Source organism: Eleutherodactylus coqui, chromosome 6 (assembly GCF_035609145.1).
Source record: "Eleutherodactylus coqui strain aEleCoq1 chromosome 6, aEleCoq1.hap1, whole genome shotgun sequence".
NCBI lineage: Eukaryota > Metazoa > Chordata > Amphibia > Anura > Eleutherodactylidae > Eleutherodactylus > Eleutherodactylus coqui.
The window spans coordinates 40,632,825-40,657,328 of record NC_089842.1 but is presented as its reverse complement, the minus strand read 5'-3'; the positions used below and the strand labels follow the sequence as shown (position 1 = coordinate 40,657,328).

Here is a 24,504-nt window from a genome sequence, read left to right as displayed (position 1 = left end):
CAGGAAGTCTTCTGCGACCACAGTATCATCCATCAACAGGTCAAGGCTTCGTGTTGTCAAGCTTGGATCACTAGGAAGTGGTTGGAGGAACATGACAATGAATTTTCCACACTGCTTTGGCCCCCCAAACACCTGGACTGTAACCCCTTTGAACATCTTTGAGATATGCTGCAAAGGGCTGTGAGAGCTGCTCCCACTTTTCCACAAAATGTGCCCCAACTGACGGAGCTGCTGCAGCGGGCATGGGGCAAGTACATAAGATGTTCACCACCTTGTGGAAACTATTCCCTGACATCTAAAATCCGTGAACACCGAAAAAGGTGAACTAGCACGTTATTGAGTAAGTATTCTTAAAGAAGGGATCATTCAGTGTTTACCTGTGGATTTCAGAGAGTTTAACTTACAAAAGACTGTGGACTAGATACAATTGTAGCAAACCATCTACTGTGAGAATGTGGTAGCTGGGATCTGCATAAGAAATAGTTAACGCAAGTAAGATGATGGGTGTTGTAAAATGGAGGGCGGACGTATGCCTATTTAAAAGCAATGGAATGAGACAGCAGTTTGTATGAAAAAGAGTATACTGCGCCTGTGTAATAATGTAGTAAAATGTAACCAATCAGTTTGTTTTTAAATAATGAAGTAAAGTCTTTGTGTGTATTGTATAGGATAGTATGTTTCCTTTTGGTGTTGGTTCAGTCTTTAGAAGTGATTCCACTGAACACATATGTATCGTGACAATAAAGGGTTTATACTTTCTGAAGAAACAGCCTGAGTATCATTGGAGCCTACAACAGGAGAAATCAGCCTCTGGACTGGACCATTCACTGACTGAAGCCGATATTTTGAAGATGGTGAAGTATTGAAACACATTGTATTAGAAAGTTGCAGAACTTTTTATTATACATTGATTTACACTATTAATCCTTTTGGATGTGGTGGAGGATTTCATGTCTAGCTGTCTGTGTTCCTCTTTAGAGGGGTCTCGTCACTGGATCAGGTCCATCTTGGGGTGCTTTTGGTTTGCGAATGCAGTTAGCAACAGATGACAATCATTCTCAGCAGCGTTCGGTCCACTGACAGAAGTCACTTATTCTATAGCTCCACAGCGAGGACACCATGGTGTTACTAGGCGGTGACGTACATTACACTACAGGCTCTAGACAAGAGTGCTATCTAATCTGCTATGTGTGCCGCCGGTGATTGTAAGATGATTAAAGTTCTTGCCCCTCCCCCTGCGCCGTCAGTTCTGTGGCATCTCAGCTGTTACTCTGCACTGCACATTCTTCGTCTTGTTCACGGATGACGTGCACGCCACTTGCTCTCGACAGACGGGCAGTATTTCGGGGTGCGGCAGGCTTGGGCGGAGATTCGTGCTCTATGCTGTCAGATGGCGATCTTGTCGGGGAGTGGTGGTATCTGTTGCCGCAGTAAGTAGTTGTCCCAGGAGATCTGCTGCTTGTGTAACTGGGGGACCCTGATGCGTCAGATGCCGTCCTTGATTCTGTGGGGGAGTCTTCCTCCGCCTCTGTAGATTCCTGGTAATACAGAATACAGACTAGCTCACTACATTGACCAACAATATGTCTAACGCCGGATTCACAGGAGCGTAAGCATATTTGTGACACATTTTTTGCGGAATGGGTGTTGCGTATTTACGCATGCATCCACGTATTTTACTGTATTTTTTGCGCACACGCCGATGCTCTCAGCCATTGAAACGGTCAATAGTTTCACGAGTTCAAAATGTTCTCTTTCCCTCTGCATTTGCGTAAGGACAGAGCACGTTTGAACTCATTAAACTAATTAGACATTTCAATGGCTGAGCATCGTTGCATGTTTTTTTGTGCATGCGCAAAAGTTACAATAAAAACACACTTGCGCACGCGAATACAAAATTTGTGCGTAAATACGCATACGCTCCTGTAAATCCGGCCTAAGGCTGCCCATATGCATGAGACAGCGGTCAGCTTGCAGCCACCACTAGAGGGAGCTTACTGCCTGCTGTCCTGTTACTGATTTTAGCGTATAAACAGTGGCTACAGGCAAAAAACGTTTAAGTCTACATCTATGCAGGGGATTTTTTAGCTTTGCATGGGTCAATGCTGACACATTAAGAAAGTCATCATTGACGAATGATATAAACAAAGATGGATATTCATTTTCAGCAGGAACTTTGTGGTAACTGAAAGGTTTAAAGGGTAACTAAAGTTTTTGCGAACGTCTTCCATGTCATAGTGACACGGCAGAAGCTTTAATTGGTGGGCTCCGGGTGCTGAGATCCGCAGCGATTGCTAAAACTAATGCACAGAAGCGCTCAGCTGAGAGCTGTGGCCATTCATCTATCATTGTGAGCAGTGTATGGACTTTAAAAATGTTGTATGCAGTCCGTACACCACTGTGAGCAGTATCCCAGAAAGAGCAGAATGGGCGCAGTGCTCAGATGAACGCTTCTGCCTGTTCTTTTTGGCGATCAATGGGGGTCTCAGAACTCAGATGCCCACTAATCAAAAGTTCTGCCATGTCACTATTACATGTCAGAAGTTTGTAAAAAGTTTAGTTACCCTTTAAAATGTAAAAATCAGCATACTATGTCACCATACATGTGTGCTGTAATTGTCCTTTGAAAGAAATTGGAGGGTGGGGGGCTTGTAGCTATATCTGATATCCTAAAGTTTCCTGCAGAGTCTTGTGGATGTGACTACACTTACGCACCAATCTGTGGTTAAAAAAAAAAACACCTGTCTCTCCCTAAACCCCGCTCTAGCAAGTATAAGATACACACAAACTGAAGTCGCATCTTGTAAAGACATTCAACTATTTCACCCATCAAAAACATTTCATTTCAATGGGAATCCATGCCCATAGTCTTATGTTTATTTCAGCGGCCCGAGGAAGGTGTCAGTCTGACATTAAAATACGTTGTCCCAATAAGCCTCTTACTCCCAGCCGAGGCCTTTCTTTAGCAGTACCATGGTCCCTCGGCTTCCTTCCTCTTCTCATCTTCTGCCACAGCGGTCCCATCAACCGTCCATCCCGGAGAGGCTGCACTGGTGACAAACTCCTTACCGTCTTGTGCCAACAGTACAAATGGGTCAAGTAGTAAAACTCCAACTATCTGTCTCTTCTGCTCTTGTTGGATGCTCCTCTGCACTATGGAGCACTTTCTTTTCTTCGATTACGGTTTTGGGCTGGAACAGATATGGCTATATCTGATGGCCTGGCGGTAGAAAATGGACTTTTTTAAATTGTGTTTGGAATGGAAGCTGTCTCATCAGAGGATGACAGGCCAAGAGTGTGATAGCGGAAGATACCAAGAAGGCACCTTCCTCTTTTCCCATAGAGAGGTTGGTATATTGCGATGCCATTTTGCTGCCTATTGTAAATATAAAACAGGCGCTCCACAGTACAGCGATCACTAAAACCAAGCATGAGCTACATATAAGTACATACCTACTTATGGAAGGCGCACTGGTAGATGAAGATGTTGCAGGTCACAGCCACCATCTTGCCTCTCCTACCCTCGCTGGTGGCCATGGCATGCGTTCTCCTTGTTTTCTCTGTAGGTGCCTAGCTCTTGTGTCTGCCCGGTCTCTGCTAGCACCAGAGGGTGCCCGCACATGTCTGCGCTCTTAAAGAGCCATCACTTTATAAGGCACCTGAGATATTGTTTTTTTGGTCCAGCTTAAGGTTCCATCTTGTGTATTCTGACTCTGGTTCTTGGCTTTGGCTATCCCTGACTTTGCTGCATTTTCCACTCCTGACCTTAGCTTGTTATACGGACTACACTCCTGTCTGTACCATGCTGAACCTGTTCTGTGTGTCCTGACCCTGATTGACATGACTTCGCCTTGGTTTTCACACTCGGGTACTGTACCTTGGTCTATGGTAGCATCAGCTGCCACATTACTGAGACCACTTCCAGAGTAATAGTCTGGGGACTCCACACCAGCCTGACTGGTGGTGTTAAAGGGTGAAGATCAGGCTATCTCAAGTGTCGCCTCTGCATTTGGCCCAAAGTCAAACCACATCCACTAGTCTTGATGCTAAGTGATAATCCTGTATTTGGTTAAACATTTCAGATTGACACCTTCTTCAGACAAAAACCATCTTCAATATATAGGGCATACAGGTAAGTAGTCGACTAAATAAACATACCTCCAATGTGAACAAAGGTTTTTCCCTTCACAGTGTGTCTGGCCATTGCACTAATTGCAACTTGGAGCTTCTTTAACACGAGCGCATATCAGCCGGCCGGCTGATATACGCTGTGATCTGATGCATTGGATTCCAATACATCAGATCACATGGCCGTATTCCTGAGACGTAAAAGCGCCCGGCCAGCCCAATATAGAGCCGGCTGTTTTTCCTTGAGGCCCAAAAAATAGTCCTGGAACTTTTTTTAGGCCGGAATACGTCAGCCGCTGCATGGGCTCCTATGGGAGCCCATGGCAGCGGCCACAGGTGAGGGAGTTTAGCAGCGTGGCTGATAAAGTCCCTCCCTCTGCTCTCCTCCCCCCGTGCAGGCTTACCATTCTTCTCCTCCCTGCTGGATCTCAGCAATGGGAGGGGGCTGGACAAGAGCGGGGCTAAGCGCCGTCCCGCCTCCTCTCATTGCTGGCTATTGACAAGGGATGGGACATGGGCGGAGCCCTCTCCCTGCCTCTTGTCCACAGCCATCAATTGGGAGGAGGCAGGACCGGCCGGTGCTTAGCTCCGCCCCTGTCCCGCACCCTCTTATTGCAAAGAACGAGTGGAAGGAGAGGACAGATGAGCCTGCGATGGGGTGGGAGGGGAAATTTGCGACATCATGGTGAGCTCGGTGCATATGCACCGGACCCAATGCCGTTAGATTTGTGCGCCCGTTCACAAGCTTCTACGCCCCAGATGGAAGCGTATATCGGCTGGTCGTGAAAACGCCAGCCAATATGCACTTGTGTGAAAGAAGCCTAAGGGATATTATGGTAACTCCAACTTTATCCAGCTCCAACAAAGGATATCTGATGCGACAGACCACCGCCGTAGCCCAGGCGCTCAAATGGATATCCTGCTATGCTTGCTATGAGTAAAGATGTATTTTTCGTCTGAAGCGCGCAAGTTGTTCTTTATCCAACTCCGGTTTTTATAATCATGTTTGGTGACGTCTAATAAATAGTGCTGGACATTTCTTGTTATGTGGATATTAGGGTAACACCTATTGAACAAATTGCTGATGGGGTTTCCAATAGATGCACAAAGTTAAGGCAGCGCCTTATAAATGATATATAAATGATCTTGCCTATAACCTATGGACTTAATGAAAACAATGAAACCTCTTTCTGGATCAGAGCAATATAGACAATAGGAACCTATATCAATGTATATCAAATAAGCTACACCACTGCATCCCCCCTTTATTTTACTTGTGTATTCATTATTTTACCCCAATCCCAACTATTCGTTACCACAAACATGTGAAACTTGCAATAGTTTAAAGCAATCCTCTGGTTTCAGGACAAAGTTTTGTCCTGGGACCTGAGGGGCGGTTATGGTATCTGCTGTTGGTCTTCTCTGAGGCCCCTCTGATCTTCCAGGTCCCGTTTTTAGTTGTCCAAGATGGTTAACAGTCTTCAGACTACCCACACTATAGCTTCTTTCTGATTGGCCAGCAATGCTTATGTGATCAATGCTAGCCAATCAGAGAGCAGTGAATAGTGTGCATTAGCCAGATAGAAAATTGCAGCCGCTATCTTGGACATCTGAAAACAGGATCCCAAACAGGTGGATCGGAGGAATATTGGCATACAATGACAGCAGGTAATACAACTGCTCCCTTGAGTCCAGGGACAGAATTATGTCCCAAAACCAGAGGTTCAATGTAATATAATAGTCTTTATGTAACATATAGATAGATTGATATGCACACTATGTTCTATTGCACGTCCACATGGTATAGCTATAATTAATGGATGACATACAAATACATAACCATCCACAGCGCTAGTCACACCAACCAATATTACATGTGCAATTTTTCAATTATATCATCACAGCCATTTGTTGAAAACTATACAACCTTAGGCTGGATTCACACGAATGTATATCGGCTTAGTTTTCACGCCGAGCTGATATACGTCGTCCTCATCTGCAGGGGGGGGGGGAGGATGGAAGAGCCAGGAGCAGGAACTGAGCTCCTGCCCCCTCTCTGCCCCTCTGCACTATTTGCAATGGGGAGAGGCGGGGTGGGGGTGGGGCTAATTCACAGAACTTAGCCCCGCCCCCACCCACCTCCTTTCATTGCAAATAGTGCAAGGGGGCAGAGAGGGGGCGGGAGCTCATTTCCTGCTCCTGGCTCTTCCATCCTCCCCCCCTGCAGATGAGGACGACGTATATCAGCCGATATACGTTCGTGTGAATCCAGCCTTACACTGACTAGAGATGGCAATAAAAATAAAATCTTGTTATTTGTATAGCGCCAACTTATTCCACAGCACTTTCTAGTAATTGAGTACCCCAAGCCGGGTACTCATTTTACCGACCTTGAACCAGATACCTGAACCAAGCCCGGATTGAACCCGGAACCTTCGGGTTGTGAGCGGGAGCTTAGGGCTGCATCTCTGCTGCCTTCACACTCTGCACCACACAAGGCTGGTCACTTGCTGTAAAGCATCCAGCTTGCAACCAGCTGATACCAGCAGAATCTGCCCTTCCAGGCTTCTGTACTTAGCTGGGGTTATCATTGGTAACATATTGCATATTAAAATTTGTGATTGATTTAAAGCAACACTGAAAATTAGGATTGTCTGGTCTCTTTTTTTTATGCCTTTGGTTGTAATATCTTGCTTACCTGGCCACTAAAATTGCCTTGCTTTCAGTTATCTATCATCAGCGTGACGCTCCCGCCGGGGTTCTTGTATCGCAACTTAATCAGCAACATAATATCATCAATTAAATATTATTGTTCAAATGGATTCCACAAGTGTAACGATGTAATATTTATAGAGACATCTGGTATCATTAGGATTTTATGTTTTATGCATGCTGCTTTTGCTCTATTGAAGCAGATAGCTGATGTAAGACACTTATATGTGTTTTTAGTAATATTTCTATATACTAGATTGACCCGATGTTCGATACGTGAACATAAAAGGTTTCAAAACTGATGGTTGTGAACTTCTAAATCTGCTTGGTTAGGTGATTATTTAGAGGGTCACTTCGTATTTGGAGCAGATATGCAATATAAAAAAGCCTACAGGTTTCTCTTTGTCTTTTTCTGTCTGTCTCTTTCTCTCTGTCCGTCTCACTCATTGTCTGTCTTTCTGTCTGTTTCTCTCCGCCTGTCTATCTCTCTCTCTGTTTCGGTATCGCTCTGTCTCTTTTGTTCTCTTTTTATCTCTCAGTCCCTCTCTGTCTATCTCTATAGTTCTCTCTATTGCTTTCTCTTGGTCTCTCTATCGCTCTATGTCTTTCGTTCTGGCTATCGCTCTCTCTCTGTCTTTCTATCACTCTTTTTTTCTCTCTGTCTCTCTCCATTTGTCTCCCTATCGCTCTGTCGGTCTATTGCTCTCTCTCTGTGTTTCTGTCTCTCTATCGTTCTCTCTTTCTGTCTGTCTCTCTATTGCTCTCTCTGTTTCTCTATCACTCTCTCTATGTCTGTCTCTTAGTTGCTGATCTGGGCTCTCTCTATTACTCCATCTGTCCCTCTGTTGCTCTCTCTGTCTGTCTCACTATCTATCTCTCGCTTTCTGTCTATCGCTTTCTCTTTGTGTTTCTATCGCTCTTTCACTGTCTCTCTATTGCTCTCTCTGTCTCTCCATCGTTGTCTCTCTATTGCTCTCTCAAAAAGTCTCTCTATTGCTTTATCTATAGTTGTCTCTCACTATCGCTGTCTCTCTCTCTGTCTCTATCGCTCTCTCTTACTGTCTCTTTATCACTCTATCTGTCCCTCTCTCGCTCTTGGTTGGGCAGTGTATGCTGTGTTGCCTAGCAACGCTTCACTCATTCCAGCGCATGCCTTAAGCACAGCAGTGCTGCCTAAAGACTTAAACATTGTAACTTTCAACCCCCGGACAGATTCTTGAAGGTATTAGGGCTCATGTCCATGGGTGGGTTTGAATTCCGGGATCCGTGTGGGGCACCCGCGCGGATGATCCGGAGTTCAAGCCGCCCATAGACAATCATGGACACCCGAAGCTTCCAGTCCTGAAAACAAGTCGCAGCATGCTCCATTTTGCCATGGATCCCGCAGGGACGGCTTCCAATGAAGTCAATGGAAGCCGTTCGATCTATGGCACACATGGAATGCCACTCCGGGTGTGCTGCGAGTCCTGCGGGAATGCAGGAGATTTAAATAAATAAATCTGTGAATCTGCGGGGGGCATGCCGGCCGGCGGGTCTGCTCACGTGCCAGCGCGCCTGCCCACATGCAAGGAGGAGACGGTGGGTGACCCGCACGCATCCGGACTGGTAAGTAATGTCCTCATGCCGCGGGCAGGGTGGGATCCTGCGGCAGGGCTCCCGCCAATGGAACCCGACCGGCTCGTGGACATGAGGCCTTAAACTCACATTTGATGATTTTATGGTGGTGGTGAGCCTGTGTGTCATCTAATGACACCAACATCATACACCAAAGTTACAGCACAGGGGTCAAAGTGTGGTGCAAGAAAAAGCATATAGGCTTATTTATATCAGATTATGCATTTTCCTGTTTGAATCAAGTGTGCTAATTATGATGATCTTTGCACTCTACACTGAGCGATCACTGCTTAGCAACACCTACTCAATAATAGGTTGCTCCACCTTTTTTGGGGTATCACGGCTTTCAGATGTCAGGAAACAGTTTCCACAAGGTGGTGAACATCCTCCATACTCAACTCGCCCCATAGCCCCTGCAGCAGCTTCGTCAGTTGGGGCACAGTTTGTGGATAAGTGGGAGTAGATCTCACAGCCCTTTCCAGCATATCCCAAACAGGTTCAATGGGGGCAGTCTGATGAGTGTAGGGGCCAGGTATGGAGAATTCATTGTCGTGTTCCTCCAACCTCTCCCTAGTGATCTGAGCTTGATGCCATGCAGCATGGTCCTGTTGAATAATGGCACTGTGGTGGAGGAAGACTTCCTGAAGATATGGGTGCAGATGGCTAACAGGTCTTTGTAACAGTCACTAATCAAGGATTGTGGTATGAGAACCAATGGTCCTAGACCATGCCAGGAAAACACTCCCCAGACCATGACATCACCACCCAAACAATGCATCCATGGGATGCAGTTTCATGCCATTTATGCCAGATGCAGGCCAAGCCATTTAAATGCTTCAGTAGGAAATGGGACTCATCACACCAAACAACCTTCCTCCATGTGCCCAGGGTCCATTGACGTCTTTCTTGGGCCAACGTGAGGCATTGTTGGAGATGACGCAGGGTCACCACAGACACCCATGTCAGTCTTTGGCTATTGAATCCCATTCAACGCAAGTTACATGGTGGCATGGTCATTATGAAAATTTGGATAACTTCCCTGCTGTTGTATAGCTGGATCAGTTGGTCCACTGTTCCATGAAATTGCTGAGATATCAGATGTGTCACCAGACTCTCACCCTCTAGGATCAACCACATGTGGCCTGCCGCTGTGTGATCTTCTGGGACTGGGATCAGTCAACAAGTACAACTTTTTCAGAATTACTGGCACCCTACTTCCAGGAACCAACAATCTGCCCGCGGTCAAAGGCGGGATAAAACTGTGTATAGGAAAGGGCGCCTAAGGAGAAAGTTTGCATACAGGACCCTCTAGTGATGGCACAAGCTTCCTCTCAAAATTCAGGGCAGGTTGACCTGGTGGTAAGAGATAACCCCCACCTCACGGGCCACCTTACTTGTACCACTAGGGGTCGCAATTTGACCTGGCCACTTAGCTGGAGAGGCCCGTGGCCCCCCGTCATGTGCAGTTTTACCTCCACAGGCCGGTTGTCAGTAGTGCTGAGGGAAGGGAGGGTCCGTTACCTGGGGCAGCCGGCAGCCAAAGCAACGCTGCAGACTCCTCCGGCGAGCACTCCTCCTACCACTGAGAGTCTGCAGTTGTGATTCGCCATAACTGCAGTCTTACAGTGCACTGCCGGCGGCATGATTGGTCCGGCCGGCGGTGTCTCATAGTGGAGGAGGGGACTATGTGGTGTAAGCAAGCTATGTTCTGTATATAGTAATATATGTAAAGCTGGTATCAGTTATACCGTATTTTTCGTTCTATAATACGCACTTTTCTTCCCTCCAAAGCGGGGTAGAAAAGTCGCTGTGTCTTATAGAGCGAATGTGCCAAAATTCATCATGATCGCCATTTTTTCGCATTAAACTCGCGGTCGCACGAACAAATGTGCGATTATTTACCAGTTTTTTCTGCTCCCCACTGCCACCCATACGTAACGCTAATTGGTGGTGAGCGCCAGCGGGAACTGCTGCTGCGCCTTGCCTCCACCAAACGGCTTCATCCCTCCACCGAAAGGGCACTGTGACACGGAGCTCTGTTTTTTCAGACTTTGCTGCTTCTTCTGCTCTGTCGCCCGGCAGCAACCCTGCGCTTTCCCTATTTTCCCACTCTAAAACGGGGGTGCATCTTATAGAACGAAAAATACGGCAATGCTCTGTTGATTTGGAGGAGGGAGCGACAGCCTGCAGCAGCGCTGTAGATCATCGTAGAACGCCGCAGGAGGTGAGAATTGATTTTTTTTTCTACAGCGTATTCCCGGCGTATAAGACGACCCCTGACATTGGAGAAGATTTTCCTGGTTTAAAAAGTCGTCTTATACGCCAGAAAATACAGTAAGTCATTATTATTATTATTGGCTGCACTGCTTAGGAGTCCCCACCCTCGTTATTACATAGGATATAAGTCATTATTATTATTGGCTGCACTGCTTAGGAATCACCACCCTCGTTATTACATAGGATATAAGTCATTATTATTATTGGCTCCACTGCTTATTGCAAATAAATAAAGGTGTAACAACAAGCGGCTCTCGTGTCGTTCTTCTCAGGGTTATTGTATCTCACAGTTACCAGGATGAGTTAGACAAGACTTCTCCATAGACCATGTCGATCTGGAGCAGAACCGGACTATTCTGGGTCCATCATCCGCTATCCCGATATAATATAAGGCTGCAGTCACACAATATGATAATCCACCACAACAGCCGGATGGACAATATCAGAGACTTAATGTCAGACGTTGCGTTATCTGCGTTGTATCACTGGGTCCTTATGTGGGGTCTGTGGCGGGTTCTGGAAGGTCTACACTACATTTCCCACACCTCTCTGTGGTATATGAGGGTCTATATTATAAGCTTCAGGCTCCCCTGGCCCGGCTCTATGGGTGTCCATAACATCCGCTATCCAGGGTAATTCTGCCACCAAGGCAAACTTTATTTCGGCCGGCGACCCTGCATACCCGAGTTTACAGTAATGCGGACGACCACGGTGCCTCACCATTGGTCATGTGCAGTACAGTTTTTGTTTTTTTCTGACTGTTTATATGTCCTATGCAGTCGCTTAGAGATGACGCAGGTACCTGCAGCCCATTCGCAATATCAATTGCGTATAGGCTGTTGGTCGGACGGCCTCTACCGACTTTAATGGAGGCCGTCTGCATGGAAGCTGCTTCGAAATAGAGCATGCTACGATTTTTCCTCCTTTTGCGGAATAGGCAATTCGTATCCGCGAGTGTGAGCAAGAAAAAAAAAAATTGTACATGCTTTTCAATGCCCGTGTTTTGCTGTAGATCCTCCTCGCGGATTCTGCAATTGGAATCCACCCATGTGAGCCCGGCCTGATGAGGATGAATAACCTGCATGTTGTAGTGCCACAGCTCTCTACATGATGGGACACTTCTGATCTGACAATTATGAGTTAAAGGGGTTTTCCGAGTTGTACAACTTCTGTAAATCCAGCCCCCCATGCTGTAAACTAACAATCGTATACTCCCCTCTACCCGCTGTGTCCCGCGGCGCTGCTCAGTCCTCCCATCTGTTTGTACAGGCTGCAGTCCCGCCTGGTTTGCGGGACGCCATAGGCGCTGTAGCCAATAACACAGCTCAGTTATTGGCTGCAGCACCTGTGATGTCCAATAAACAGGCTGGGGAACGTGACATGCGAGGGGAGACCCTAAGAAGCGTCACAGGACTCAGCGGGGAGAGGGGTATATGTTAGTTTACTGCATGGAAGGCTGCATTTACAGAAGTTGTACAACTCGGAAAACCCCTTTAACTCATTTATCGCCACAGTGGTTGTTTTGGGTAATGCTACCTAACATTCGACAAAGCCCTGAGTCTAGCGCAGGACTATAGGCGCCTTCACATGGGCGTATTGCGTGCGTTTTTGCATGTGCAAAATTTGTGTGTGAAATACGCAAATATTAGAACCCATTGATTTCAAAGGGTTTGTTCACATTTCCTTTTTTTTGTGTGTGCATTTCGTGAGTGCGGAAAAAAAAAACAAAGCATGCTCTACTTTTGTGCACCCAAAATTGTCCCCATAAAAGTCAATAGGGTGCGTAAATACACGTGCAATATGCAAGGAAATGCGCGATACGCTGCACAATTGTGATGAAAATAAAGACATCTGAAACTCATTGGACAAATTAGCCATGTAAATCGGGGTGCGATAGTGTCAAGTGCGCAAAATACATGCCTTGTGTGTGCAAAAAGTACATTAGAACACGCCGTAAAAAATCTGGTTCACAGCGCAAATGTGTTGCACTGAGGTAAGTGCAACTGTGCATGCGCCTGTGTGAAGCTGCCCTCGGGGCTTCTTCAAATGCTCATATGTGCAATGCACATGCTTCAGCGCAACGCTTTAGAGCAGTGAGTACCTTTGTGCAAATAGAGGCGCATGCAGAGTCTATTTACATGCGTCTGCAAAACACCCCCACCCGATTTAAAAAGCTATTTAGCCAAATGTTCTTTTGTATAATATATAGTATCATCGCTATACCGCCCCCTTCCCCTGTATATTATATAGTGTCATCACTATAGTGCCCCCCCTGTATAATATATAGTATCACTATACTGCCCCCTCCCCCTGTATAATATATAGTATCATCGCTATACCAACCCCTTCCCCTGTATATTATATAGTATCATCACTATACCGCCCCTTCCCCCTGTATAATATATAGTATCATCGCTATACCAACTCCTTCCCCTGTATATTATATAGTATCATCACTATACTGCCCCCTCCCCTTTATAATATATAGTATCATTGCAATACCAACCGCTTCCCCTGTATATTATATAGTATTATCACTATACCGCCCCCTCCCCCTGTATAATATATAGCATAATTGTTATAACACCCCTCCAATTGTATAATATATAGTATCATAGCTATACGGCCCCCTATCCCTGTATATTATATAGTATCATCGTTATACCGCCCCCTTCCCCTGTATAATATATAGTATCATCACTATACCGCCCCCTTCCTGTATATTATATAGTATCATCGTTATACCGCCCCCTTCCCCTGTATAATATATAGTATCATCACTATACCGCCCCCTTCCCCTGTATATTATATAGTATCATCATTATATTGCTCCCTCGTAAAATATATAGTATCATAGTTATAGCATCCCTCCCCCTTGTATATTTTACAGTATCATCGTCATACCGCCACCTCCTTTTGTATATTATATAGTATCATCATACGGCCTCCAACCCTTGTATATTATATCGTATCATCGTTATACCGCTCCCCCTCCCCCTGTATAATATATAGTATTATCGTTATACCACCCCTCCTCCTGTATAATATATTGTATCATTATATTGCCCGCTCGTATAATATATATAGTATCATAGTTATACCCCTTGTATATTATATAGTATCATCGTCACACCGCCCCCTCCTTTTGCATATTATATAATATCATCGTCATACCGCCTCCAACTCTTGTATATTATATTGTATCACTGTCATGCCGCCCCCTCCTTTTGCATATTATATAGTATCATTGTCATATCGCCCCAGCCCTTGTAAATTATATCATCGTTATACCGCCTCCTCCCCTTTATAATATATAGTATCATCATTATACCATCCCTCCTCTTGTGTATCATATAGTATAATCGTCATACTGCCCCCTCGTCTTGTATAATATATAGTATCATCATTATACCACCCCTCCACCTGTATTTTATATGGTATCATCATTATACCTCCCCCTTCTCTTGTATATTATATAGAATCACCGTCATACCGTCCCCTCCACCTGTATATTATATTGTATCATCATTATACCACCCCCTCCCTCCTGTATAATACATAGTATCATCGTTATACCACTCCTCCCCCTGTATATTATATAGTACCATCGTTGTGCTGCACACTTCCCTTGTATATTATATAGTATAATCATTATATTACTCCTTCTCCTTGTATATTATATTGCATATTCGCAATACCAACCCCTCCTGGTTGAGCTAAGCTTCTGAGTTCCGTCTAAGTTTATAGCTGAAAGAATTGGACCCATTAAAGTGAATTTAAATGTTTTCACATGCGATTTTTTTCATAGATAAATGGTCCGTGTTAAAAAAACAAAGCGCCACATGTCCTATTTTCGTGTGATTCACTGTCATTGTTAATGTGTGTGTAAAGAATAAACGGATTCACTCACATGGCATACGTGTGCACTTCTTTTTTTTCATGAACCCATTGCCTTCCGTGCTAGTTGTAAAGTACATCAATCATCCCCCTTTTTTTTTTCTTTTTTTTTTTTTCGGGTGTGAAAAACTGATTACACTCAGATGACACTCATGCAATAGGAATGCAAAAAATAAATCAAACGAAATAAAAGCTGACTCTCAGTGAAAATCAATCAGTTTTTCACTGACCAAAATTGCGCTCACCTGTGTGAATAAGGCCAGAGGAAAAGAACATTTTTCCTCTGGCTAACACACTACCAAATTATTATTATATTTGAAAATGAACAGGACAAGACTGACACCTAGTGGAAGAAGACAGCATTACATCAAGATACAGCAGATACTTGTAGTGAAGACACAGGGACCCCTATACCATAAAAAGTATAATTATTTTAGTACCTTATCCTTCAAGACGTACAAACTCACAGGATTTTTACTGTCTCGTTCCAAAGTCCTTGGAAGAACTTCCACTGAAATGAAAAGAAAACAAAGTGACATCAATAGAGGATATGAAGATCTTCTACATACATAAGAGTTTTGTGGACCGAAGAGATAGTAAAGAAGCACTTAGCTAAATAATAACCATCTTTATTTATATAGCGCCGACATATTCCGCAGCGCTTACAAGACAGGGGGAATAAATAACTGCCAGAGTCCCATCCCAACATGGCATGGATGTCATTGCTGGGGGAAAGACCCCATAGACATTATCAACAGATGGGATTATTCCTCCAGTGCTGATATCCATCTTGGACTTTTGCTTCCCCTCAGTGGTCAAAGGAAGACAACTTATTATATAAGTGCTTCATAACTAACCATATACATCACAGTACTAGCGCTCTTCCAAGCAGTTAAAGGGGTTGTCTCGCGAAAGCAAGTGGGGTTATACACTTCTGTATGGCCATATTAATGCACTTTGTAATGTACATCGTGCATTAAATATGAGCCATACAGAAGTTATTCACTTACCTGCTCCGTTGCTGGCGTCCCCGTCTCCATGGCTCCGTCTAATTTCGGGGTCTTCTTGCTTTTTTAGACGCGCTTGCGCAGAAGGGTCTTCTGCCTTCAGGTCTATCCGGCAGCAGCGGCGTACTGGCTCCGCCCCCTTCTACGCATCATCGCGTAGCTCCGCCCCATCACGTGTGCCGATTCCAGCCTCCTGATTGGTGATACAGATTAATATGGCCATACAGAAGTGCTTAACCCCACTTGCTTTCGCGAGACAACCCCTTTAAGGGAACGGTAACACAGCGGGCCCTCAAGATACAATATTAATTGGCTCCAGCGTATGTTGGAAGTATTGTACAATGAAACCACAACTCTATGGAAAACTTGTCATTGGTTCCGAAGCCCTAAAAGTTCACCCAAGTAATACAAAATAGCGGTGTTCTGGCCCCGCCCCCTTCTACGCATCATCGCGTAGCTCCGCCCCATCACGTGTGCCGATTCCAGCCTCCTGATTGGCTGGAATCGGCACACGTGACGGGGCAGAGCTACGTGATGACGCGTAGAAGGGTGCGGAGCCAGAACGCCGCTGCTGCCGGACAGACCCGAAGGCAGAAGACCCTTCTGCGCAAGCGCGTCTAATCGGGCGATTAGACGCTGAAGTTAGACGGAGCCATGGAGACGGGGACGCCAGCAACGGAGCAGGTAAGTGAATAACTTCTGTATGGCTCATATTTAATGCACAATGTATATTACAAAGTGCATTAATATGGCCATACAGAAGTGCTTAACCCCACTTGCTTTCGCGAGACAACCCCTTTAAGGGAACGGTAACACAGCGGGCCCTCAAGATACAATATTAATTGGCTCCAGCGTATGTTGGAAGTATTGTACAATGAAACCACAACTCTATGGAAAACTTGTCATTGGTTCCGAAGCCCTAAAAGTTCACCCAAGTAATACAAAATGAAGACGATTGAAGGAAAATAAGAAATAACATACATTATAAAGTAATACTGTAGAAAACAGACATGGGCGCATATCCTCATAGTGTACAATGATCTAGTGCAATTGTAATAAACACGAGGGTCATGTAACAAAGCAGATCAAATTCTATATACCCACTTTACAGTGACATTGTTTAGTGGGTCCGCCACAACACAGCGCCCCAGTTACCCAATAACACTACTATGGAAAGGCTCAGCCACCATGGCTCTGGGTGACAGCACCCCACGGGACCTGACCCAAAAGCCTGCAGGGACCAGCGCGTATTCACCCGCGCCCCGCAGCTCCGGCTCTGCGAGCCCCGCACAAGAATAGGACATGCCGCGGCCGTCTGCATAGGAGTGCGTATTGTAATGCACTCCTATGCAGGCTTTCAGTGGCGGAAATCCCGCGGGAAATCCAGCCGCGGAATTTCCACCCATGTGCAGGCACCCTAAGGCTGGCTTAAAGGGGTTGTCCCGCGAAACAAAGTGGGGGTATACACTTCTGTATGGCCATATTAATGCACATTGTGCATTAATTATGAGCCATACAGAAGTTATTCACTTACCTGTTCCGTTGCTAGCGTCCTCGTCTCCATGGTGCCGTCTAATTTTCAGCGTCTAATCGCCGGATTAGACGCGCTTGCGCAGTCCGGTCTTCTTTTCTGAATGGGGCCGCTCATGCTGGAGAGCGGCTCCTCGTAGCTCCGCCCCGTCACGTGCCGATTCCAGCCAATCAGGAGGCTGGAATCGGCAATGGACCGCACAGAAGACCTGCGGTCCACCGAGGGAGAAGATCCCAGCGGCCATCTTCACCAGGTAAGTAAGAAGTCACCGGAGCGCGGGGATTCAGGTAAGCACTATCCGGTTTTCTTTTTTAACCCCTGCATCGGGTTTGTCTCGCGCCGAACAGGGGGGGCTATTGAAAAAAAAAAAAACCCGTTTCGGCGCGGGACAACCCCTTTAACACAAGCGATACAATCATGCAAGATTTGTGTGTTTTGAAACACACAAATCTCGCACAAAAATTAACACCAATTTTTAAAAATCGAGTCATACACATGAGCAATGTTTTCCCGCATGGCACCGCGATGCTATGCAGGACACAAATCGTGGCATTTTCTATCTGACTGCCACATTGTCAACCGCATAAACATCCAACAGTGATCCCAACGACTATCGCTACGATGCTTTCACACAGGAGAGGAATGGAGGCAGTGCGCGCTGGAGATCTGATTTCAGACCTCCTTTCCCTGAAAATAGGCAGTCGCTCAAGGATTGAACGACTGCTGTTTACACTGAGGCTACTCTCACACATGCGCTTTTTACCGTGGCGTTTCGAGGGCTGCGGTATAACGCTCCCATTGATTTCATTGGGGCCCCTGTAGACATGCGCTCGAACGCGGCGTTTTCGAACACCGCGATTTTCAAGCGCTGTCTGCTCTATTTTACCCCGTTTAGCACACCTCATCACCCATCACAATGATTTGGTGCGCTAAAGCCCGCTGCGTCCGAAAACAAAAGTTAAATCGTGGCAAAATGTTTTTGCTGTCCACATTTGTGACGGTGGCCTGAGTGAGAAGTTGTACGCTAGTTGCTTCATTTCAATGAGCTGAAACAAAGCGACTAAGTGACTCCTGACCAATTTCTGGCTCAGTACCCTGTCGGTGGCTGCGTGCGCACGGGAAGACTATCACTGAAAAATCGCTGTTTCAAGCGATTGTTCACGTGATAATCTCCGTGAATAAAGGTACCTTAAAGGGGTTGTCCGGCGAAAGCAAGTGGGGTTATACACTTCTGTATGGCCATATTAATGCACTTTGTAATATACATCGTGCATTAATTATGAGCCATACAGAAGTTATTCACTTACCTGTTCCATTGCCAGCGTCCTCGTCTCCATGGTGCCGTCTAATTTCAGCATCTAATCTCCCGATTAGACGCGCTTGCGCAGTCCGGTCTTCTCCCTTCTGAATGGGGCCGCTCGTGCCGGAGAGCTGCTCCTCGTAGCTCCGCCCCGTCACGTGTGCCGATTCCAGCCAATCAGGAGGCTGGAATCGGCAATGGAACGCACAGAGCCCACGGTGCACCATGGGAGAAGACCTGCGGTCCACCGTGGGTGAAGATCCCGGCGGCCATCTTCGCAAGGTAAGTAAGAAGTCACCGGAGCGCGGGGATTCGGGTAAGTACTATCCGTTTTTTTTTTTTAAACCCCTGCATCGGGTTTGTCTCGCGCCAAACAGGGGGGCTATTGAAAAGAAAAAAAAAAACGTTTCGGCGCGGGACAACCCCTTTAATGCAGCCTAAATAATAACGCCATGCACTGCCTACAAAATATCATGATATTTGAATACAATATATAACAAGGTCATTGCACAGCCTATATAATGGTACCACAAAGCTTTGCAGATAATGACATACTATGCATCTATATACAATACCGTATGATAAAGTAGTACATTACCCTACTAAAAGTATTTGAAAACCCCTATCAATAGAATAAATCATGTCTTATTAGTAGGTCACATGTCCTAAATCATGCTACATAAGAGGTGTCAGCCATAGTTTGTGATGGGAACTGCACACTACTAGATACATGGGTTATGGCGCTGCACACAAGCACAATGCAAAGCACAATGCACAATGCAATGGTCCGTCTACAATGGTGTAAGGAGCGCTGTCAATGGACAGTTAAAAATGGAAGACTGTTCTATGGAGTGACGAATCATGCTACTCCATCTTCAAATCATATGGAAGTACCTGGGTGTGGAGGATGATGAGGAACACCTTCTGCTTGAATGCATTGTGCCAACAGTTAAGTACGGCGGAGGTCCTGTTATGTTCAGGGGATGTTTTATGTGGCATGGTGTCAGTCCGTTGGTTGTAGTGACAAGAACCATGAACACAGAGCTTGTACCCTGACATTCTAGACAATAATGTACTCTGAGAATGGTCAGCCATACCACCAACAAGACAACGTGCCTCGTCATAAATCCAATGCTGTTTTACATTGCTTTGAGGATACGGATGTTGAACGATCGGACTGGATGCACAGATACCAACCTTAACTCTACCGAACATCTGTGAGACAAACTGGAACCTTGGGTCAGGAAATCTGAACAGTATCCATCTTCTTTGATAAAACTCGCCAGACATTTGCAGGGTGAATGGAGGGAAATACCAGCTGAAGTGTATCAGATGTTAGAAGTATGCCACAGAGTCTGATGTTATTAGGGCCAAAAGGTGACCCACTAAGTATTAACATATAGAAGTAAATACTACTTTTAAGTCTTGCTCAAGTGTCCAATTACTTTGGTAGGACAGTGGATAACAAGGTGTCTTCCTCTAGATCATAAGGGGAAACAAAGTCCAAGTCCTTCCTCTTTGTGTCATTTCATCCACACCCTCTCCGCTCATTGAGCTTGATTGACATATATGTCTTTTTTCAACCATGCTTAGTGCATAATTTCATAGGTACATACAATGGAGAGTCAGCTCAGGTAGAGCGCGGGATTGCAGTGTGAGCGGCAGTCAGAGACCGAGACACAAGGTGTATTCCACATACAGGCTTGGCCAGCGTTTATTAGAAAGCATAAAAATAAACCAAATACAGCCTTAACTTCAGGCATAAACCAAAATCCTGCTTATCCAGCACTTACTATACAGAGTTCTCCCTTGTCTATACATATAGGTTGCTGCAGCCACACGTAAAACCACACCATAGCATGAAATCCAGCTTTTCCTGGGTCAGGGATAGAGCGTCCCTTGGGACCAGCAGCTTCCAGCATTCCTAGCTACACCTGGCTTTCTTGCTGTCTGCATAGCTGCAGACATTATAGACTGGGCTAACTACCTAGCCTCTACACCTGAGAAGCTTGCCTCCCCCTAATAAGACCTGGAGTGGAGGGGGTGGAATGGACAGCCCCACTACCAAGCCTGCCATCCATTCCAAAAAAAAAACAGGCCCAAACAGGTGTTACACAAACATCTCCAGCAACTACCCCTGTTTTTTCCCGTGTCTGACGTAGTGAGACACGGACTCCCTTGACCTAACGGGCGTAATACCTGAATCCAGGCGAAACATAGCAACCGTCCAGGATTAACTCATTCAGTGTCTCACAATACCTAATGGTGCCCTACACTGCTCAGATTATATATACTGTAGTAGTGCCATACAGTGCCAGTGCAACAATGAATATAGAGTGTGCATTGTCTATACAATCTAGCCATGCAGTGCATGTAATATACCATAGTCTGGGCCAAAATGGCCTAGGTGGTGAATGGTGGCAACTAGGGTGATGGGACCCCAAAAATGGTTGAAGCCTCAGGGTAACTGGCCTGTTTATGCTATAATCCGATCCTACACGTAATCATCACCTTCATGTTTGAGAGGATCCTCGGGATGTTCCCCATATTCACAGGACGCCTGCGCCTCCAGCTTGTGCTTCTCTCTACAAGGTGCAATTATAGTAGTTAAAATTGATATATCAGATTATATTACACAGAAGATGCACAAGGTGTTCCATTAATCCTTCCCCATGTCAATCAATATGATAAAACGACAAGGAACGATGGATGGAATTATCACCGGATGAAAGGAAAACAAAGCATATTGTGCCTCAATTATCAAACTTGTCTAATGGTAAAACTGTCTTTGTTGCCTGTAGCAACCAATCACATCGCAGCTTTTATTTCTTATAATGCTGAGGTAAAAGCAAATCCGCGCTGTGATAGGCAACAGTCTGGGGCAGCTCAGCGAAGCATCTAGAATGAGCATGTGGAAGAAATTTGACAAGGTTTCAGAGACGTTCAGGGTAATCAATTTTCCAAGTACCAAGACAATTCAATGTACCGCCAACTACTGTGTATCAAGTACTATATAAGTTGCCTCGTATATATCCTTATAGTGAGCCGCGTGGACAGGAATTTACTATAAAAATATTTGATCATATTAACACCGACAGTCACTTTCTTGGAAACATCTTGTTGTCAGACGAGGCCCCATTCCATCTGTCAGGATGTGTCAATCAGTGTAATGTGCAGATACGGGAAACCGAAAATCTCCATGTATACAGAGCACATGTCTGAGATGGTCTACAACTGAACGTTTGATGCAATGTAATGAAGGCCAGGATTATCTGCCTTTTTTAAAATAGGTACCATACAGTAATTGGCCCGTATACCCTGACATGTCAGAAGAGTTCCTGTATTCCCAAGTAGCCAATCTGCGACCTAAGACCTAAGATGGGGCTCCTCACATTAGACTAAACATGTTCTTTCAATAACAGCTTTCCAAATCGCTGGATTTGGTGGCTGCATGGGAGCCCCAAGCCTCTATGCTGCCGAGGGCGAAGTGTGAAATGGCGCTCTCCCTTAGACCCCCCCCCACACACACACACACACACAAAAAATCCACTCATTTTATAGCTATTAAAAGTGCCAATACGCAAGATACCCAACACATATTTGTACCATTGACAATTGGCTGAAGTGACAAAGTAATAGTGCCCCCAGTAGTGGCCCCAATAGTAAGTGTCCCCCATAGACACCCTAGTAGTAATAGTGACCCCACTAATAGCTCCATTAGTAAGAGAGACCCCATTAATGGCTCTAACTGTAATAGTGACCTCAGTAATAATAGTGATCCCCAATGGGGGCCTTAGTAGTAATAGTGCTGCCCATAGTTGCCCCAGTTTTAATAGTATCCCCCATAGTGGCCCCAGTAGTGAGAGTAACTCACATAGTGGCCTTAGTAGTAATAGTGCCCCTCACAGTAGCCCCAGTAGTAATAGTGCCCTTCATAGTTACCCCAGTATTAATAGTAACCCCCATAGTGGCCCCAATAATGAGAGTAACTCACATAGTGGCCACAGTAGTGACAGTAACCCACATATTGGCCTCGGTAGTAATAGTGACCCAATAGTGGCCCCACTAGTAAAAGTGCCCCTTATAGTGACCCCAGTAGTAAGAGTGACCCCGTAATGGACTTCCAGCCAGGCAGCAAACTGACAAGCATTTCCCTCACTTGGCCGTGGCTCCAGTTGGACAAACATCACTTCTGTACTCTGTTTGTGACCCCTGACCTCTCCCCCTGGCATTTGCGCTGTGTACAGGGATGATGTTTGCGTGTTGGAATGGCCTGTGAGAAAAGTCAGGGGCCACAGACTGAGTGAGTGAAATGCTTGTCAGGTTGCTGCCCGGCAGACTCGCAACCGACAATTATTTTTTACCCACCACTAATGGCTGGTAAAAATTAATCCTGGCCAGGTTGCAGCTACCGCCACACTATGAGGTCCTGTAGACACATTCACCAGATCTTACTCTCAGGCTACGTGAAGAACCATATAATTTCAACTATTGAGAATGATCTAGATTCACAAGCCCACATTTGTGGTACGATTGCTACTATAACAATAGATATGTTGGAGAGAACGTGGCAAGAAACTGAGTACAGACTCGAGATTGTTTGCGTTCCAAGCGGGGCACATGTAGAGCTTTATCAGTGTGGGCCAAAAAAATGTTTGAGTTGTTCTTGCATTTCCTGTAGCTTCATTTTCCTACCATTTATACTTTCTGCTCTGTAAACGGTTAAAACGTGAGAAGTCTGAACGGAACATCCTGTAGATCTCTCCACCATATCACTGATCTGTCAGATGAAAACTATCAATGTACCTTGGTTTCTGTAACCCTCCAATGGTGTCAATGAAGAGGTAGCGCAGTCATGTCTCCACGAAAACCAATGATGGAGCCCAACAACTGTCATCAATTGTGAGACCCCAACGATATATCTCCTATGGTCCAGTTAGCATGTCAAGACAGCCCTATAATTATAATTGCCCCCCTCCCCATTGGCCTTTTTTTAATTACACTTCACCATATAACATCTATTTTCCAATATCTTTGCAGATTACTTCCTTTGCATTGGGTAGGTTATCAATATCCATAGACACATCCTATCCATACAGAGCAAATGCGGCCAATTGGTCGTGCAATGGGCTCAACACACAAGCAGATAAATCAGTGTATGATCTATGGAAATGGCGCAGGTTTTGTTGTACATTCTTAGATATGGCGCCACATTATTCCCATTCTAGAAAGGACTGCATGTACTTTATAGGTGATCCGCGCCTCTTTATGCCACGTGATTTTTGTCGCACTAAACACTGAGCTATTTTGCTCCTATTTATATATGGTAGAGACCACCTTTAATCTGTGAGGTTGAATGGATGTTTGTCACCGTACTTTCTGGATGGCTTCCAACAAGCGCAGACTGTGACCAATGTAACAAGCACGAATATTCCCCCGGTGGACAGCACGATATACAAAGAACTTCTTCCTGTGTGACAGAAGATGTCATGTTATTATCATCTCATAGGGAAACCTGCAGATGTTATGGCAATGGAAAATAGAAGACATATGAATCTTAGAGCGATTTCCATAGAAATACTTTAATTCGACCTAATTTCTAGTAAGCTTGTTAACCAGGGGTTGCATCCAAATAATGTAAATTACTTAGTCATAAAAATCCTAGTAAATCACAGAATATTTATCCTTAATTATATATATCAAACCTTTATTAATTGATAAATAAAAGAAGAGAGAAAAGCCGTAGTGATCCCTAATATACCACTACCCACATAGTACAGTCGCCCTGACAAGGGCAACCCTGACCTCTGAACTTCTGACCTATCTTTATAAGACCTTAGAAAACCCTATACAGTGCAAGGAATAAAGATTACTAGTTAGATTCAAATACTATTTTAGCACATAGTGGAACCAAAGAAATCCTATACCAATGTATCAAGAAAAGCTACTGATCAAAACAGAGGTAGTGTCAATAGTAATATTAATAGAGATCCCATATAGAATGCAAACAGTATAATGAATACTATCAATACTTTTGG

At 45.1% G+C, this 24,504-nt stretch overlaps 1 protein-coding gene across 2 annotated transcripts in view; it reads right to left on the bottom strand.

The window, feature by feature from the left end:
• Window positions 1–890: 890 nt before the first annotated feature.
• HEPACAM (hepatic and glial cell adhesion molecule) overlaps window positions 891–24,504 on the bottom strand; it is a 44,837-nt gene continuing 21,223 nt past the window's right edge. For both annotated transcript variants that reach the window (XM_066606660.1, XM_066606661.1), the window contains exons 4-7: window positions 23,843–23,936; window positions 20,978–21,051; window positions 15,069–15,139; window positions 891–1,538 (exon numbers count right to left, since the gene is read on the bottom strand). In XM_066606660.1, coding sequence (XP_066462757.1) covers window positions 1,260–1,538; window positions 15,069–15,139; window positions 20,978–21,051; window positions 23,843–23,936 — 518 coding nt within the window. In that variant the 3' untranslated portion in view covers window positions 891–1,259. The remainder of the gene's footprint in view (window positions 1,539–15,068; window positions 15,140–20,977; window positions 21,052–23,842; window positions 23,937–24,504) is intronic.